Source organism: Alnus glutinosa, chromosome 1, assembly GCF_958979055.1.
Source record: "Alnus glutinosa chromosome 1, dhAlnGlut1.1, whole genome shotgun sequence".
Lineage (NCBI taxonomy): Eukaryota > Viridiplantae > Streptophyta > Magnoliopsida > Fagales > Betulaceae > Alnus > Alnus glutinosa.
Genome location: NC_084886.1, coordinates 20,026,527 through 20,046,525, shown reverse-complemented (window position 1 = coordinate 20,046,525; position 19,999 = coordinate 20,026,527). Strand labels below are relative to the sequence as shown.

General features: G+C 39.5%; 1 protein-coding gene across 2 annotated transcripts; it reads left to right on the top strand.

The window, feature by feature from the left end:
* The first annotated feature begins 1,093 nt into the window (after positions 1-1,093).
* On the top strand, positions 1,094-19,433 carry LOC133876486 (ABC transporter G family member 7). 2 transcript variants are annotated; one of them, XM_062314777.1, is made up of 12 exons: positions 1,094-1,554; positions 1,829-2,019; positions 2,101-2,251; positions 2,606-2,738; positions 3,418-3,619; positions 5,088-5,364; positions 7,763-7,894; positions 8,150-8,370; positions 16,790-17,002; positions 17,139-17,223; positions 17,711-18,011; positions 18,328-19,433. In XM_062314777.1, the coding sequence occupies exons 1-12, from the start codon at positions 1,270-1,272 to the stop codon at positions 18,360-18,362; spliced, it is 2,226 nt and encodes a 741-aa protein (XP_062170761.1). In that variant the 5' UTR covers positions 1,094-1,269; the 3' UTR covers positions 18,363-19,433. The 2 variants fall into 2 exon arrangements, with proteins under 2 accessions (XP_062170761.1, XP_062170767.1); XM_062314783.1 differs by lacking the exon at positions 18,328-19,433 and adding an exon at positions 18,083-18,305 and having other exon boundaries at positions 1,097-1,554.
* Positions 19,434-19,999: the final 566 nt, after the last annotated feature.

Here is a 19,999-nt window from a genome sequence, read left to right as displayed (position 1 = left end):
TTCAATAATGCATTATTGTTTTGAATTATAAGAGTAAACCGCCTATTTTAAATTTGAAATAATATCTAATAAATGGCAATGTCAAATCTATGATTAATTCTTTAAATCATTCTATGTAACTCTTACGCCCCTTCAAGAATGATGTTGATTTTAAAATCACTATTGAGCTTGTGATTAATACTAATTCTAGAAGTCACTATTTTGTCACTTTTGTTTCCCTCCAACATGATGTGGCTTTTAAAATCAAGACTTGATCAAAATTCAATAGTGATAAATCGCAAGCTCAATGGTAATTTTAAAAGCCACGTCATTTTTGGAGGGATACAAGAGTTACAAAAAAGTGACTTATAGCATTACTTACTTGTGATTGATCATTATTGAATTTTGATAAAGTAGTGATTTTAAAAGCCACGTCATTCTTGGAGAGATACAAGATTGACAAAAGAGTGGTTTTTAAAATTATTCCAAATTCATATATTAGTAGGATTTAAATTCAAAGATGTATTCGGTGTTATTTTCTTGTCTATTTATTGAACATCTCTTTTAAAAATTTATCACTGAGTTTGTGGTGGATTTTACACATTTCTTGTACAGAGATAGACAAAAAATGTGCAAAAAAATAAAACCAAACATTTTTTTTAAAAAAATTTATCAACAAATTTCATTTTCTATTGACGTCTTTCAATTTTTTTTTTTTTTTTTTTGTTACTTGTCTATTTGATCCATCTATAATTTTAGGTATTTATTATTTTTGTTATAATTGCATTTTTCATACTTCATTCAAGCCATTTAAACTAAAATAATAAATTTTAATCATTCTCTTTGGATTTTTTTAGATACAATCATGTCTTCTTTTAGTTTGTAATCAGAGGTAATATTGGAAAGTGATAAAATCCAATATAGACCCTGGGGTTTTAGATATTTTCATTTCATGTATACGCTAGGCGGGCTCACTAATAAAATGGGCTTTGTTGTTAGGCTAAAGCCCATCTTATCCTCAAAGCGAGGGACACGCGTCTCTCATGCGTAGCTAATTCGTTACCTCACTTCACAGCCGTTGGGTCGTTGAAATTTTGGACGCTGGAAAGCGATTCCGTCATGAAACGACACCGTCGGCATACATTTCCTGAAAATTAAAGGCTCAACATTTATCATATACTTGGATTAGTTACTGTTGAGCAACGAAGCTCAGAGCGAGCCAGCAAGGCCTCAGCTCCAGCCGATTTTATTTTTTAGCCCAGGAAGAAGAAGAAGAAGAAGAAGAAGGTAATGGTGGCTTTTGGCGGGAAGAGGGTGGGCCAGGCGGTGGCTGGTCTTGGCGGGAACGGTCTGGGCCGGGTTCTGGTGGCCGTGGCCGCGGCCCTCCTGGTCCGTCTCTTCTCCGGCCCCGGTCCAGCTCTCTTGCCGGAAATTGAGCCCGATGACCACGACGACAAGGACGATTTCTCCGGAGATGGCGACGCCGGTGAATCCCCGTCCGCCGGGAAAGTTTTCCCGGTGACAATTCGTTGGCGCAACATCACCTGCTCCCTCTCTGAAAAATCCTCCAAATCAGTAACTTCCTTTTTCTTTTTCTTATAATTCTCTTTTAATTTTTGTGGAAGACCGTTTGGTTGCTGAGAAAATGTGGCGTAAAAAAACACATTGAAGCCTAGCTGAGCTTAGTGTAGCTCGTTTTAGCCTAAATAGAACTCAATGTTATGGTTTCCAATTTAAGCTCGTTAGTGGTCATAGCGGATTTGTAATTGCACCAGCTAAAGTTTGAGCTACAGCATAATCAATTACTTCATCAATTAACCAATCATGTAACGGAGATTTCGGTGGTTAGGTGCGATTTCTGCTTAAAGACGTGAGTGGAGAGGCGAAACCGGGAAGACTGCTAGCGATAATGGGGCCGTCAGGGTCAGGAAAAACGACGTTGCTTAACGTTCTGGCGGGTCAGCTGATGGCGTCACCTCGGGTGCATTTGTCAGGCCTTCTGGAGATCAATGGAAAGCCTTGTTCAAACAAAGCTTATAGGTAATGCAAATTTGGGCACTTGTGGTTTTTGGACTTGTGAAGTCGCTTGGAAATGCTTTTCATTGGTATTGGTGATTGCAGGTTTGCTTATGTAAGGCAGGAGGATCTTTTTTTCTCGCAGCTAACAGTGCGGGAAACCCTGTCCCTTGCTGCCGAGCTTCAGCTTCCTGAGATATCTTCTGTGGAAGAGAAAGATGAATATGTGAATAATCTTCTATTCAAACTAGGCTTGGTAAGATTGTCTGGCTTAACTGATGAATTATTTTTGAGGAATATTTGGTCTCAGAAGCGAACTGATTGGATGGTTTATGTGCATACCTCAAGTCTAGTAGGAAGCTTTGCATTGCAGAAGTAAATCAGGTGTTGGTGTGGATGTGCTAATTGAATGATAAATAGTTGTGTTTTGGATTAGAAAATCATGCTATAAAGGGTTAAGTGCATTTTTTTTCCTAAGCAGTTTCTGCTTTCCTTTAAAAGTAATTGGAAGTGAAAGCATCTACTACTATTAAATATCAATTTGAAATTTGTGAGACTACATAATTCCTAATTACTTTTTCATGACTGCTTTATTCCCTTTCTTTAAAAGGTTAGTTGTGCTGATTCCCGCGTTGGTGATGCAAAAATCCGTGGAATCAGTGGGGGTGAAAAGAAACGCTTATCTCTGGCTTGTGAACTGATTGCAAGCCCATCAGTCATATTTGCTGATGAGCCAACAACTGGTAAGAATAACTGTTTAATTCTTTTTTGATAAGTAGTTTAATTTTATTATAAAGCACAAATGGGTGCAACTTAAGTACGCATGGAGTATACATGAGAGACACTCAACTAGGGAGAAGAAGATGAACTGTTTAATTCTGCTCATGCAATATGCCTCAATGGCTCTTTGTTTTTTTCCTAAGATATTACCTTGCATATGATTCAGGTTAGACCCTCGATTGACATAGTAATTTTAAAATAATTTACAATAGATCAAACTAATCATATTTGTGTTTATCTTTGAACAATGGTTCAGTGAGTAATTCACAAAAGTTTCCGTCTCCAAGACATGAAGATAAATAAAAATACGTCTGAATAAGAAACATTTTTTTTTTTTCTTTTCTATCTAGAAGAATAATAGGCGTGTCTCTCATGAATGGTATAACGCAAATTAGAGAGTTGTGCAATCTGAGTTTTATTCATGATATTGACCAATATTAACAGCCTATACATGATCTCTTATATAAATGTTAATGCTCGTTGGTTTACACATTTTGCATCAAAAAGGTCCAAATTATCACGATGGTCAAGCAATTTTACTTTTATCTGTCATAAATTAAAAGCTAGCTTATTAGTTCCTGTTAAAGTGAAGAAAAAAAAATCTGCTTTTCTTATTCTCAAAATAACTTGTGGTCTCTTCAGGACTTGATGCCTTCCAGGCCGAGAAAGTAATGGAAACTCTCCGACAACTCGCACAGGATGGACATACTGTAATCTGTTCCATACATCAGCCTAGGGGGTCTGTTTATGGTAAATTCGACGACATTGTGTTGCTAACAGAGGGTGTACTTGTCTATGCTGGTCCTGCACGTGAAGAACCACTGGCATACTTCTCTGAATTTGGGTTGTTAGCTGAACCCTGTTTACTTTTATATGCATTGTTCCATTGCTACCTCTACCTGCTTACCACCATTTTTTTTTTTTTTTTTTATTTGGAAGTTTGTTGATTGGTCCCTCCCTTTTTCATGTGGCCAATTTGGATTTTGAGTTGAGATTCACTTAGTTATTCCATGTCCCCATGAAGTTTTAACTGCAATTTCACAATGGTGTTGCATAAGGATTGTCCATAAACAAAAATGATAGAGATGCCTCATTTGGTATGCGAAATGAGTATTCTATTAGAAAAATGAATAATTGTTGCTGGGAATGAAAGATGGTGGAGTTTAATAATTATTCATATTTCTTAGTTTGGTGACAATACATTCCTAGTTTGGTGACAATGCATATGCTCTAATTGGAATTGAATCAAAAATTACTAAAAATACCCACTTTATTTCTCTTTTTTTTTTTTTTTTTTTTTTTCTTAAAATAAATAAATAAATCCTGAACGTGAATACTAGTGGGTGGCCACGGCCACCCCCGGCTCCTACAATGGCTGGCCAGCCACAATATTCATGTAGTTGCTTTTTTTTTTTTTTTTTTTTTTTTTTTTTTTTTTTAAGTTTGAGAGAAAATAGAAAGCAATATTATGAGTGGTTTTTTTTTTTTTGGAAGATGTAGTATATTCCTTTAGGAATAACTATTCATCTCATTTTTTAGAGGAATGTGTATTCCTTTTCGTAAGGGAATAATTATTCCAATGGGAATAACTATTCCTAGAAATAGACTCCTACCAAATAAAAGAATGATTATTCCATCTCAGGGGTCTATTTCACGAACCAAATGAGGCCGTAAACTATCTCCTAGTCCATATGTTCATAACATTGTTAGATGTCATGGACCCATGACTGGCATGACACACATAAACTCTCCGCTTTAGCCCTTGGAAAAAAAATACTAGCCTATGTCACATTTCATGTCTGCTCTGGCTTTAGATTATAGTATATCTGTGTCTTCAAATGTCCCTTCCTTTCCACTGTGCAGTTTATCATTTTGGTACTCTACTATTAAAGATTAAATTAGTCATTGAATGGTAGTTTCAAATGTGGTTTGGGGTCACTTAACTAGTCTTCTGTTGTCTGGTCATGCACTGTTAGTCCATTCAATTTTTGGTCAGTTTAATATAGAGGTCATCACATAGCCTTTTTAGATTTTGGTTTCACGTACTAAAGACTTTTGTCTTTTGATCAATATTAATTGGCCATCAATTTCAATTATATTTTCAAAAGCTATATGCACTATACATGTTTTCCTTTGCAATTCCTGTTTTTACAGTCAAAAAAGGAAAAGAGGGAACAAGAAAAAAGGGAAAGAAGAGAACGTGTTTCAAATGGTGCATCCAGATGGCATTTGGTCAACTTAAAGTTTGTGGATCTGTAAATTAATGACTGTTTACTTCTGAAAGTATGACCATTTGATAGTTGATTCAACAGGTACCATTGCCCAGATCACGTTAATCCTGCTGAATTCCTTGCTGATCTCATATCCATTGACTACAGTTCTGCCGAAAGTGTCTCTTCTTCTCAAAAAAGGATAGATGATCTTGTTGAGTCATTCTCACAACAATCATCAACAATTCTTTATGCAACTCCAATTACAAAATGGGAGATCTCCAAAAACAGCATGAAGTTAAGCAAGAAAACTACAATCAAGAAGAAGGGTGGTTGGTGGAGGCAATTCTGGCTGCTACTTAAACGTGCGTGGATGCAGGTTAGTCTTGTTACTAATATTTATGTTGTGCAAAAGACCACAATTACGGTAACTAAGAACACTAGAATTTACGTCACGAAGAAATTCACTAATCAAAGCTGGGGTAAAAAGTGGAGAAAAAAAACACTCTAAACCCAAAGCCCCAATAGACCCAAATCTTACTATCACACCAAATAGATTCTTCCCCAAAGGAGAAAACAAAACTACAAACTTCTTTTTTGTTGGGACAAAGGACGGTTCTGTTTCTCTCTCATTGTGTGGCTCCTTTATATCTTTCACAGCGTGTCTAGGCGCAGGGGCAGAATCACTTCTGAGCTTGGGGGCAGTATCTACCCAAACTCCAACTGGTCCCATAAAAGTTTAAAAATTTATACAAGTTCTTCCAAAATTAATCCCCCCCCCCCCCACCAAAAAAAAAAAAAAAAAAAAAAAAAAATTATTTTTAGTTTTGTTCATCCAAACCAAAATTTTCAGTTCTGCCCCTAGCTAGGTGTCAAATAAAAAAAAGAGGTTCTCTCCGTGTTGCTTTGTGTGGCACCTCAAAACCATGGTGAAAAGAAGAAAGGTCTCTCTCATTTTTCTTTCACGCAGCGTTTAAAACAAGGGAAGCTGAAACTCTTCTTTTAAAGGGATGAAAGTCGGTTAATGCAAGCCAGAAAGAAGTTCCAAGAACCAAAAGCAAAAAGGTAATAGGAATGGGACCCACATACTTGATGGCTTTTAAGTCACTCAAAGTCAACAAATTTCCAACTTGACTTGAAACCCATCAAGTCTAACAATACGAATTTCCTCAAGATGTCTCCACCAAAGTCCCTAAGGGCAATCACAATCTATAAGTACCACTTAAGTTCAAGCATTTCTTGAACTTGAGCATAGGACATGGTTTAGCCATAACACCACATTTTTCTACCATTTTGATTGGTCACAAAGCTTCCTCAGCTAACTCTATCTTCTTGTAGACTCATTTGCACTCTATAACATTTTTACCCTCGGGCAATTCTACCAATTCCCAAGGTTTTTTTTTTTCCCTGTATTGACTGCACCTCTTTCGGCATAGCATTCTCAACACACAATGGATCTCTACTGCCACCTACTAAAGCAAAAGAAACCATATCCTCAAGTCCATACCTCTCCAGTACTTTTTTTTCTTTTTACGTTTTGCTAAAAAATAAGGCTCTTCTTGATACTATGTGTCTTTAGAAAACTGTTCATCATCACTTTTATCCATAGGTGAACTCTGATCATCAAACTCCACATCCACGACTTGTTTCCCTTTCTCGCTGTTAGTTGATGCTTCAGATTCACCTTTTCTTTGCATATAGGTCTCATTAAACAAATCTTTCATTTTTCTTTGCAAAAGAGAGAAGTTGTTCTTGCCATTTAAACTTCTCCACTTCATACTTGGTGCTCGCCATATTTACCGTAGCCGTCGGTTTGAATACCAAACTTTAGCTCTAATACCACTTGTTGTGCAAAAGACCACAATTATGGTAAATAAGACAAAAAAATCACACACAAGACATAAGAATTTTAGTGGTGCCTTCAATGTGAGGTACATCTATAGGCGGAGGCGAAGAAATTCACAAACCAGGGATGGAGTACAAAAATAGTGAAGAAAAAAAACACTCAAAACCCAAAGGTCTAATACACCCAAATTTCATTTTCACTCAAAAGAGATTATTCTCCAAAGGAGAAGTCAAAACTACAAACTTCCCTTTTGCTGGGACAAAAGACTGCTCTTTTTCTCTCTCACTGTGCAGCTCCTTTTTATCTTTCACACTGTGCGGCTAGGCGTAAAAAAGAAAGGAGGTTCTCTTTGTCCCTCTGTGTGGTGCCTCAAAACCAAGGTGAAAAGAAGAAAGGGCTCTCACGCAGCCCTTAAAACAAGGGAAGCCAAGACTCTTCTTTTAAAGGCATGAAAGTTGGTTAATGCAAGCCGGCCAAAGAAGTTCCAAAAACCAAAACCAAAACAAGTAATAGGAATGGGAGCCACATACTTGATGGCTTTTAAGTCACTCAATGTCCACAATGTATTATCTATGGTTATCTATATATTGTTCTAACAAAAATGGCACGATAACAATCTTGGATAACATTTTATTTTTGTCCAATAGTTGTGAATTGAGGAGACACATGCAGCTATTTAAAAAGAATCACTAGAGCTTGAATTACTATAATGACGTTGTATAGACCTCGACCTTTACTAAATCAGAGTAAAGTCCCTCATAAGTTGAAGTTATTGTTTCTATCCTCAATTACTAAGATTTTGGCATTGGAGCAACAATTAGAGAGATGCATATCGATATTATAGTTGGTTCATATCATGAATTAGGTTGCTTTGTGAATGAAACTTCAGCTCCCTATTCTATTTGATTGATGTGCTTCCATGGCTGACTAGGCTTCTCGTGATGGGCCAACAAATAAAGTTCGTGCAAGAATGTCGATTGCATCGGCTATAATATTTGGGTCAGTGTTCTGGAGAATGGGAAGATCTCAGACATCGATACAAGACAGAATGGGATTGCTTCAGGTGTGCAATGTTCTCGATCCCTTGGAATCTCCTGCTCGTTTGTATGATTGATTCTGCTGCAAGCTGACATTGCGGAAACTATTCAAGGATTTTGTGATGCTTGCCATAGGCGGTCACCCTGTTATTTAGTAGCTGCACTGATGAGTGGATTTGGCATAGTCTTGGATTTTTTTCAATTATAGTGCTCCCTATTGCTGCATATTTTGTAGGAATCTTCCCTACTTCTTGTCTGCTTATGTGACATGCTATACTCAGGTTACTGCAATAAACACTGCAATGGCTGCTCTTACAAAGACTGTAGGTGTGTTTCCAAAGGAACGTGCAATTGTAAACAGAGAGCATGCGAAGGGGTCTTATAAGTTAGGGCCCTATCTGCTTTCTAAATTGTTGGCCGAGATCCCTGTTGGAGCAGCATTTCCATTAATGTTTGGTGCTGTTTTGTATCCTATGGCTCGTCTTCATCCAACATTGTCCAGGTGAGTATTATAAGTCTGCCAACTGAAATAAGATGCAGCTCTGCAATCTCCCTATTATTTTATGAACTTAGAGGGTGCACATGTATTTGAGAATTATAAGTCTACCTTTTTACTTATTAAAATTTGCAAACACATAGTGCTAGTCCTCCAAGTGTAGACGGTGACCAACGGAAAGCCACAACTTTCCACAGGTCTAGGCAAGCTCCACAGTTAATAAAAGGCTATATATTGGAAAGGAAATCCATTTTTTTTTCCCCCTAGAATTCACCAAGTACAAAAGAAATATTGATGGCAATTTTAAATAGCAAATGTAATATACCAAGAAAAGGAAGACAACACCTGAATGTAGATAGTTGACTAGATGGACCCAGTTTTCTGGATGGGACATAAAGGTCAAAGGAGTTTTGAGTTTTATGTGAGAAAAGTTGTTTGTTAATGTTTTGGCTTTTTTTTTTTTTGGTTAAAAGAAAAAGGAAGGAGATTAGTAGACAGACCCAGAAACTCTTTCATTTCGTTCTTTCTGAGTCACAAACGAAGCTCCTTATCTGTCTTCTCTCGCCCAACACAGCATATTGGTAATGCAAAGACCAAAGGGTGTGGTGTGCTACCCGGTCTTTGAGCCAGAGTGGAGTGGCAACCGTCTGCGTTGCACCGAATGGGTGGCCTTACGGTTCTATACGGGCTGTGGGCTGACAGGGAGGAAGCTTGACAGAGGTAGCATGGTGGGTCAATGGTCTGACGCTGCAGTTCTGTGGTTGGCAGTGCGTTTGGGATGCCGGCTGTTTGGGTCGAGCTGGCTGCGATGGGTGCTGCAGTGCAATGGTGGGTTTGGGTGGATGCCGGTGTGGATGGGTTTCTTGTGGATGAGATTGTACGCAAACAGTGGGGGTGGGTTTTTCTGTTTGGGTTTCGTTATTTCTTTCTTTATCTTCTTCTTTTTTTTCTTTTTTTTTTTTTTTTTTTTTTAAATTTAATTTTTTTACTTTAGTGAATGGCGGTGGTTGCAGTTGGGTGTGGGTGTTTGAGGTGGTGTGGTGATTGGCGGTGATGTGGGGAAGGGAATTGTTGGTGCTATTGGTTGAAACAGGGAGCAACAAAATTTTCCTTGCGTTGGAGTTGCTGATTTCACACGGTTGTGGGTGATTCGATTGTTATGGAAACAATCGAGCCTTGCTCTGATACCCAAACTGATGTGGGGCAACCAGAAATTGAGAAGAGTTAAAGAGAGAGGAGAAGTAGGGAAGAGAAGTAAGAGGGAAAGTAGAAAGAAGCCACAGAAGAGAGAAGAAAAGTGGGAGAAGACGACAAATAGTCTTTCAAATTTTAATTCATCAAAAGCTACCAATCAATGAATCAACAATACAAAGGTTTGCTTAAATAGACTAGGGATTAAACTTTAACCCTAATCCTAGTAACACTTGGGCTGACACCTCACTAAAATACATAAAGCCCAAAATCAGAAAAATAACATAACTAGTTTGAAAAATAACTCACAAAACAAATAAAACACCAAAATAACAAAAGTGCCCATAATAATATCTTCTTCTTCTTTTTTTTGTTTTTTTTTTTTTTAATAGGTAAATTTAGTTTTATTGAAAACGTAAGGCGCTCCTAAGTACACCAGAAGTATACAAAAGGAAATCGACAAAACTAATCGATAGTGAGAACAAAAAAGCCACCATTTAAAGATACAGAATATGAAAAAACGAAGGTAAAATATCTTCCATGGAACTCTCCAAATCCTTGAAACACATTAAATTTATTTCCTTCCAAACACACCAAAAAATGCAGATTGGCACCATCTTCCAAATCGCAGCACTCCTCGGCCTTCCAAAATTCCACCAACAAGCAAGCAAGCAAGTTGATAACTCTTCTAGGCATAACTCAAGACATACCAAATCGAGTAAAAAGGGTATTCCACAGAGCGGAAGCCACCTCGCAGTGAAGAAGAAGATGGTTCATTGATTTCCATTTTTCTTGCATAAGCAACATCTGTCCACTATGATAATATGCCTTTTCTTGAGATTATTCATAGTAAGGATCTTACCTAAGGCCGCCGACCACGCAAAAAAACCCGCCCATCGGAGGAGCCTGAGGCTGCCACTCACTCTTTTTAAGGGAAGCGCCTACCTTTAGAGAAAGCCAAGGAGCTAAAGAAGGATTTGACCTTGAACCGGCCCTTCTTGAAAGAGACCCACCAAAGCCTATCTGCACGATGCCATGATTTCTCCTTACAATGGCTGAGTGCAACACCTGGAAGAAGGAAGCAAAGACATTCACTTCCCAATCATGCGCTTCTCTAACAAAGCTCACGTTCCACTGAATAGAATCACCTAAAATCTCCAAATTATTCGCAACTGAGGCATCCTTCGCACGAGCAATACCAAAGAGAACAGGAAACGCTTCCTTCATAACCGTATCCCCGCACTACAGATCATGCCAAAATTTTGCCCTAACCCCATCCCCCACCTCAAATCTAGCAAAACCAGAGAAAGTCTTTTATCCTTTCCTGATGTTCTTCCATAACCCCACTCCAAAGGCACCTACAAGCTCAAGGGAGCACCACCAGCCCCACAAATTGCCAAACTTGGGATCTATCGCAGCTCTTCACCAAGCATCTCTCTCAATCCCAAACTGCCACAACCATTTACCTAACAGAGTGCGATTGAACATCACCAAGTTCCTAAAACCGAGCCCTCCCTCTGAAATTGGGGTACAAATCTTAGATCAACTCACCAAGTGATATTTTAACTCTTCACTAATACCACCCCATAGGAAATCCCGTTGTAACTTTTAAATGCGAGCGAAAACATTCATCGGGAGAGGGAAAAGTGACATAATACATAGGTAAATTGGCGAGGGTACTATCAATAAGGGTGATTCCACCACCCTTGGAGAGGTACAACATTTTTCAATTAGCCAGTTGATGCTCTATCTTCTTGATTACACCGTCCCAAATATGAGTAGACTTATAGGAGACCTCCAAAGGAAGACCAAGATATTTCACCGATATAGTGGCAACCCCACACCCTAAGATACCGACTAACCTTCTCACTTGATCTACATTCCCTACAGGAATTAAATTTGACTTTGCCAAATTAACCTTCAAGCCCGAAGCAGCTTCAAACAGAAGGAAGAGACTCCGCAAATAACGTAGTTGAGAAGAACGAGCACTATAGAAAATCAATGTATCATCGGCAAACAGAAGATGAGAAAAAGTAGTATTACCAACTTTGAAACCTTCTAGCAAACCCCCACTAACCACAGCAGAAATCATACGGCTCAAAGTCTCCATCACAAAAACAAACAATAGGGGTGATAGAGGATCCCCTTGTCTCAACCCATGAGAGCCATTGACTAACACCGAAAACCGCACAAAAGAAATACAATGAGCTATCCACGAACGCCATTTTCCTCCAAAGCCACACCTCCTTAGCAAATACAAAAGAAAATCCAAATTTACATGATTATATGCTTTCTCCATATCCATCTTACAAATAACGTCTGGCTCCCCAAATCTTAATCTACTATCAAGGCATTCATTGGCAATAAGATTCGGATCGAGGATCTGCCTACCCTTGATGAAGGCACTTTGAGATTTGGATATGACCTTTTCCAAAACCTACTTCAATCTGTTTGTTAGAACTTTAGCAATAATCTTGTAAATTCCTCCCACAAGACTAATAGGCCGGAAGTCTTTGAGAGAATTAGCACCAGGAATCTTTGGAATAAGCAAAATGAACGAAACGTTAAGGCTCATTTCAAACAAACCTCTAGCATGAAATTCATAAAACACCTTCATAATGTCCAATCTCAAGATATCCCAGCTTGCTTGGAAGAAAGCAATAGAGAAACCGTCAGGACCTAGTGGCTGGCGCCTTATCACCATTCATAGCTAACACTACCTTCCTAACTTCCTCCTCCTCGAAAGCTCTCTCCAACCAGCTGGTCTCAGACTCCAAAATAGAATTAAAGGAAATACCATCCACCATAGGCCTCCACCTACACGGCTTAGAAAAAAGCGTTTGATAGAACTTTACAACATGCTCGCCTATTTTTGTCTGATTAGAAAAAGGAATATCGCTAATAAATAAGGAGTCCATTGAGTTGTACCTTCTATTTGAATTGGCTATGGAATGGAAGAATTTAGTACATTGGTCCTCCTCCTTTAACCACATCACCCTCAATTTCTGCCTCCAACTCACTTCCTCCAAAAGAGAACACCTCTCTAATTCTTTGACAACCTCTGCCTTCTTTAGTTGCTCATATTCAACTAAAGCCCTACTACCTTCAATAGCATCAAAATCCTAAAAATATTCAAAAAGCTTCCTCTTGTTCCTCTCTACATTGCCAAAAACCTCTACATTCAATTTCTTCAAATCCTGTTTCAAAGCCTTGAGCTTGCATGCTAAAACATAACGAGGCGTACCTTGAAACAAATAAGAATCCCACCTTTGTTTCACAAGCCCCAGAAAACCTTCCACCTTAAGCCACATGTTCTCAAATTTGAAAGCCTTGCTCTTTCTAGAAACGTCAACACAATCAAGAAGGATCGGAAAGTGGTCCGAATAGAGGCGAGAAAGCCTCTTCTGAGAAACCACAGGAAACTGAGCTTCCCAATCTGGGAAGACTGGAAAACGATCAATTCCAGACCATACAGGAGGATCATGAGAGAGCGACAAGTAAAAGAGCCCCCAAACGAGAGGAAGATCCATGAGCCCTGATCAGAGAAAAAATAAGAGAAGTCTCTCATAGCAGAACACAGACGAACCTCGCGAGATTTTTCACTAGGGAACCGAGTTACATTGAAAAATCACCCCTTATACTCCACAGCATATTTCACCAACTGAGAATGCCAGCCAGCTCATCGCAAAGCAATCTTCTATCATTACCAGAATTTGGACTGGAAACACCTGCAAAGGCACAGACGAAACGATTCACAATATTCTTGAAGGAGACTGAGAGGGTGAAATCCCCCAAACACACATCTACCTTCTCCACCACCCTTTTATCCCACATGATCAGGATGCTCTCTGAGGCCCCATTGGAGTCCAAATAGCATCGATCCACATGATTGCATCCACATATGTTGCGCACAAAACTACTCGACAAACCATGAACCTTGGTTTCTTGGAAGCAAATAATATCCACCTTCCATTCTTTGAGCAAGTTACTAATCCTTGGGTGTTTGCTCCTCTTGTTCAGCCCCCTCACATGTCAGGATAGAATCCTCGGCTTCATAACACAACTGGATGACCCCTTGCCTTCCTTTTACCATGGCTTGAGCAAGAACCTCTAGCATTGTAGCTAACAAAACTCTCAAAATTCTTGACCTCCCTTTTGCCCTTTGTGCCATCATTTGACAGGGCTCCCAACTCTTCATTATGACGTTCCTCTTCAAGAAAAGTCAAGAGGGCCAACAATTGCAACTCATGACCCACATACGAGATCCCTACAATAGGATAAATCTCATTTGCACATTGAATGATCCATTCAGAGTACCCCAATAGACCCCCTGAGGTTGGAGAATAAGTATTGAGAGGTGGTAACCTACCAATTCCAGCTTCTCATTCCATCTCAGTCGTGACACACAATTCCCCTCCACTGCCTGCTACTTTAATAAGTTGGTCACCCTCTTGGAACACAACCAAATCTTAACACCCGAAAGGCTGGCTGTTGGAATCCCCAGCATCAACCCTTACCTACAAAGAAAGAGAACGTTGAAGGTGATTTATCAGCAACCCCAACCCAATCGTCCCAGATACAGCCGAATCCAATACTAAATTCCCCCACCAAGCATTAGACCCACCACTAGCACTCTCTGAACAGGGACTGAGAGGCCACGACACCCGCTCTCTAACTTCGACCACCGAATGATACAGATCCTCAACCACCGTTGACACCTGAGGTAAGACTGCAAGATCAGTGTTCGGCTAATTTTGCTCCGAATGGGCCCTTTCTGGCAAAATGTCGACCCATGAAAAATCGCCGGAAAACTCACCAGACGATAGACCCACCGGAAAGGACAAGCCAAGGATCCCATTGGATCACCCACTACGAGAGGACCACCTGAGGACATCGGCGTTCGCAATGCGGCGTGAAGACCACCAATAGACAGCGTCGCACCTGGGTCATTGGCATGACCCGCGTTCAATCTCACCCACAGACGGGTCGAGCTTGAAGAGGCATGAGAAGAATGCTGGGCAAGGGTCTTTCTTTTTGGGTTGGGCTTAAAAACAGCCTAACTGGTACCCAAGCCCAATGTAGTCTTTTGTTTAAAAACAGCCTTATCCTTGGGCTTGGACCAACCAATAGGCCGCGAGGGCTCACTGGACCCTTTACTAGCCCAATCCTTGGATGTGGATAAAACTCTACTCTTGAGCTGAGAGCCCAAAGGATTCTTCAACAAACACTTGGGACTCAAAGCTAAAAACTGGGCTTGTCTAGAGTCGACTACCTTTATCTTAGGCCCACTTCCCAGTAACCCAACCACAGCTGACTCAGTAGAGTCCAACCTCTCCAGACAAACGACTACTTCTTCTTTAAGCTTCAATAACGTTTCTCTAAGACTTGCAAATTCGAGACTATCACCAAAATGGGCGGTTAAGTCAGACGCCCACACCCTTTTCGCAGTTGGCTTTGCAGAAACTTTAGAACCATAGTACGAAGCGACAAACTTTGCCGGAGGTTGTGTAGTCTTCGCCGAAGCCGTAGCTGTAGACATCAGAACATGGGTAATCTTCGCCGGAGCTACAATTCTCTACTTGCTTGACGCCGAAACTAGGCCATGTTTGTCGAAGTAACGTCCTGTCAAGTGCTCTCTCACCCACCTAGGCACCCTAGCTACCGGCCCTGAAACAACACCAAATGGCTCCTCCAGCGGTGGTAACGACTTCGCCAAAACCTCTGCATATCTTTTCCTACCATCCCTCCTCGTCTGGACCTCTGTTTTTGCCACCACATCTTTGAATCCCGCTCTGAAGTGCTCAAAAGCCAAATGTAAGACTGAGCCAAAAAGCTCCCAGCCTTTACTGGTTCTTCCTTCTGGAATAAGCACTGAGCCACTTTTTCTATCACCGTTAAATTCCTCTACCACTAAAAATCCACCATGTTTGTTAAAACAGCGTTGAGCAAGAATCCGAGGGAACCCAGGTTGAGATTGGTTCCAAAAAACCTGTGAATCTTCCACTACCACCAGATCCTCAAAGATACGCACCAACCAAGCTAACTCGTCCCTATCTAAAAGAATAGACCTCATCTTCCCTTTACAACTCTCTCAAATGCGTACCCCTGTGTCGCCACCCACCACCAGCAATTCAAAGTCCTTAGATTCCACCGAGCATCTTCTCAAGAACCCCATTCCACCAACAAGAAAAACCTATACAGATCTCCCAAATTTCAGGAAACTTACCCGAAAACCAGTGGGAATGTGCACTGTAACTGCCCTTTCCTAACTACAAGGGTTGACAACATAAATCCAAAACTTTGCCGATTCAGCTCAGAATTCCACAACATGATTGAAAGAGAGGAAGAAATGAAGGAAGAAGTCAGGAAAAAACAGTCTTATTTTTCTTGATTGCCCATGTTATGAAATGCTATTAGGTCTGTAAGGGTTATTGTGATAATTGGGTTTTTTTTAAAAAAATGTATGTATTGAACCGGGCCGTTACAGAATTTCTAATCAATGGACTAATATCTCTATGCTCTCAAGGCTAGGTTGTCCTTCGATATCAGGGTCCAAACACATGTAATCAAGGCTTGTATCTTGTGTCCCATCAGGTTCTGTCAATTATCAGAATAACTGGGGACAAAAACATTTCTTGCTTTTATGGAAGCTGTAACAGCTCCCAAAGAACAACCAATGATATAATAGGATAGATTGAGAATTAGATTGTCTTAATAAGCTACTGGCTCTTCCTTGCAAATCCTTACACAACTGCTAGGAGGAAAATACTGAAAAACCTCTGGAAAGACTAAAGTTGCTTACAAATACACCCCCCCCCCCCCCCCCCCCCCCCCCCCATTCAAAAAAAGAAAAGAAAAAAGGGAAAATTAATGACCCATCATTATTAATTTGCTTTTCAGAAATCTGCCTATCTGCCTGAAATTCAATGTATCTCACATCTGGACCCAAGAAATTTTTTGAGCTGTTCGTAGCGGAAACTTGTTAGAATTAGAGGTTATAAAGCCTTGAAATTATCCATTGAAGTGTTTACTGAATTTCTGGGAGTATCTGTGTTTCTTATAAAGATTACTTTAGATAGATCATTCTATGGTTCACCTGGTGCTTACTTTTATTATTATTCTTTTCATCACTGTGATCTTTGAACTCTGTGAATGAATGTTTAATAATTTGAGTTGTGGGGGGAATTATTGATCACAAGTACTAAGTTACTGGCTTGGAACTCTGACAATCTAGGTTTGGAAAATTCTGTGGAATTGTGACTGTGGAATCCTTTACCGCATCTGCCATGGGGCTTACAGTTGGGGCAATGGTTCCCACCACTGAAGCAGCAATGGCTGTGGGGCCTTCTCTTATGACTGTTTTTCTTGTATTTGGAGGCTATTACGTCAATGCTGACAACACACCAATCATCTTCCGTTGGATTCCTCGTGTTTCTCTTATAAGATGGTAAAGATATCATTATTTGCCAATAAGGAAAAAGGAAAATGCTGTTTACAAAGTTTCTACATTTATACTAGGTAATTTGGTTGATTTTGTTAATATTTTCTTACCGAGGACTATTGCACTCATTGCGCACTTTCAGGGCCTTTCAAGGGCTTTGCATCAATGAATTTAGTGGTCTTCAATTCGATCATCAGAATTCTTTCGATATTCAAACTGGGGAACAGGTAAGTGAGCAAATGAATTGTTTTCAGTTGTAACTTGTAATGAAATGGGATGTCCTGTCCTTAAGAGAACAGAACACCATCTAACAATGCATGCCATATACTAAAAAGGGTGATGCTCTTTGCTCAGCGTGCAACTAGACTTGAATAACCATAGCACAATAGCGAGATCACATAAATAATAATAATAATAATAAAAAAATGTGTCACCTGGTAATGGATACAGGTGCCATGGATAGCTGTAGATCAAGATCTTGGTGCTGGATCTTAGGGGGCCATATAGTCAGCACTTAATTTTGATTCAAAGACCTGAAATCCATTTTGGAAATATCCGTTTCATCAGTCAATTGCATTTAATATATGACATACGTATGCTGGCAGAAGATAATGAAGTGGCTAACAAAGACACGTCTTACTATAATTGGGTTTTTTCTTGATAAATTTTTGTCATACATAGCATGATCAGAATCTTTTTCTTTGCATTTGGCAGGCACTTGAGCGGCTCTCCTTTGGGGGTAGTCACATTAGGGAGACAATAATTGCTCAGAGTAGGATACTGTTGTTTTGGTATTGCACCACTTACCTTCTCCTTGAGAAAAACAAGCCCAATTACCAGCTGCTTGAACCACCACCTCCTAAGCAAATCCAACCAGAGCAACAGCTTGAGCCTTTTAATACTGACCTATTTGAAAAAGACAGCTCACTCGAACCCCCTATGCTCAACCAAGTTGAGTCAAATCTGCAGCTTGAATCACCTCCAAATGACCAAGTCCAACCATTTATCCTAGAAGGTTTGTAGTTACTTGGGTATTAATAATGTTGTTATCAGATTTACCACTATTCACTGATACATCTCATACAGGTGCTATATAAGGAAGATGTCTTTGCAATAAAGGAGAGCATCATGCATTTTCTGAGCTAATGAGTTGTTTTATAGGACTTCTGCCAACAATCATGTCATGATTTTGTATACATAACTCATGGTTGAGAGTATTTTCTTTTTTGGACATTGTAACTGAGTCTGTTGGTTGGAGCCTCCTTTGCTAATACATATCCTGCATAAAATCTACAGATTTCTGATTAAATTTATTGATGTTAGAATACCAGGTTACGGACCCCAAGATGGCAAAGATTTACTCTAGTACTATGCAAAGAGGAAACCATGACTCCATATGCGGCTTGATTGGGATGGAACTCCCATAAACATTTCAATATTATCTCTTCCTATTGGCCAAATTATTCCAATCTTTCATTATAAATTCTGGTCAACGCATTTTCTCTGCTATTTGGATATGCTTTATTACTAATTTTTCTTTTATATTATTATTTTTTTTTAAAATTGGATCTTTTCCTGGAAAAAGATCCGGTGCAATACTCCTACCGTTTTACACTGCAACCGGGCTATAAGCCGCCCTATCATTTGTCTCACATTCTAGAATGTATCTGAAAAAGTAAGCGAATCACGCGCCGACATATCATTGTCATTTTCCCACGCGGTGTGGCCCAGTCTCACCCTCCCGACTCTCGCGCACAAATTCCTTTCCTATAAATACAAACCCCCTCCACAAATACTCGTTCCACCATAATCAGCCACCTGAAAGTGTTCCAGCGTCCGTCCAAGAAAATGCAAGCAACGTCTCTATACTCCCTGCCTGTGCTTTCACCGCGCCCCTTACCCGGCAACTCATTGCGGCAGAAGATGGGTATCAACCGGTTCCATAGGCCTACCAGCACAGCCATGGTTTATGCATCAAACAGGGATGCATACGGTCATGATTACGACGGGAAGATCGTCGATGAAAACATGATCATTCTCAGAAAACGAATTCAGGAGATGAGGATAGAGAAGACGAATCACGAGCCGGAGCCGCCTTCTCATTGGATGGAATGGGAGAAGCAATATTACGTGCGTATTTGTGAAGCAATGGAGTTGCTGCAGTCCGAGGTGATGAGTACCAGGCCTAGCTTGGCCTTGGGAATGGTGGCTCGATCTCTTATTATGCTGAGCGTACCGACGTCAATGGTGGTCATTATGTTTCACTTGGTGGAGGTAGCTAAGGGCATATTATAAGCTGGGATTACTGATCCTTAGCTAATTTTGGCAAATTTTGTGATATGTCGCTCTTTTAACAATAATTAATTTTATCAACTCTGTTGAGTGTTGATGATTGAAGTGATTATTTTTCAAATAAAGTTAACAAATTTATAACCCATTGAAGCTCCCTCACGGACCCTCACCCACCCATAATAATGCGTGAATCTCATCCTCCAGAATTCTTTGGATTTCTGCACGCAGCTTCAGTTCTTGAGGAAATTTTAGAGCCTTTTATTCGGACCCCACCCTAAGAAAACATCATACTTTTATCAATGTTTTTGGAACCCATTTAATTTCTTTCTTTCTTTCTTTCTTTCTTTCTTTCTTTTTTTTTTTTTTTTTTTTTTTTTTTTTTTTTTTTTTTTTTTTCAAAACCAAACACTAGCTCGGTCAACACCCATAATTAAAAGCAGATATGCTTAAATGCTTTAGTATTTACATGAATGCTAGTGACATCTCTTACAATATAATATAATATTATATTATATTATATATTACAATTCTTAAAAACTCCCAAAGTTCCAAAAATTTCTTTTCTCTTTGAGCCTAGTTCAAATTGTCCACTTCTCATACTAAACCAAGAACATAAAAATTAGACAGAAAATACATTTTTCAAATATATTTGATCTAATTTAATACCAATATTTATACCAAAATATTCTTAGTTATCCTAGTAAATTCCTT

Bases quoted from the DNA above. Each gene is read 5' to 3' on its own strand.
- LOC133876486 (XM_062314777.1), top strand. From the start codon at position 1,270: ATGGTGGCTTTTGGCGGGAAGAGGGTGGGCCAGGCGGTGGCTGGTCTT. The intron at 2,020-2,100 runs GTAATGCAAATT...TGGTGATTGCAG, and splicing joins TGTTCAAACAAAGCTTATAG to GTTTGCTTATGTAAGGCAGG. The intron at 2,252-2,605 runs GTAAGATTGTCT...TTTCTTTAAAAG, and splicing joins TTCTATTCAAACTAGGCTTG to GTTAGTTGTGCTGATTCCCG.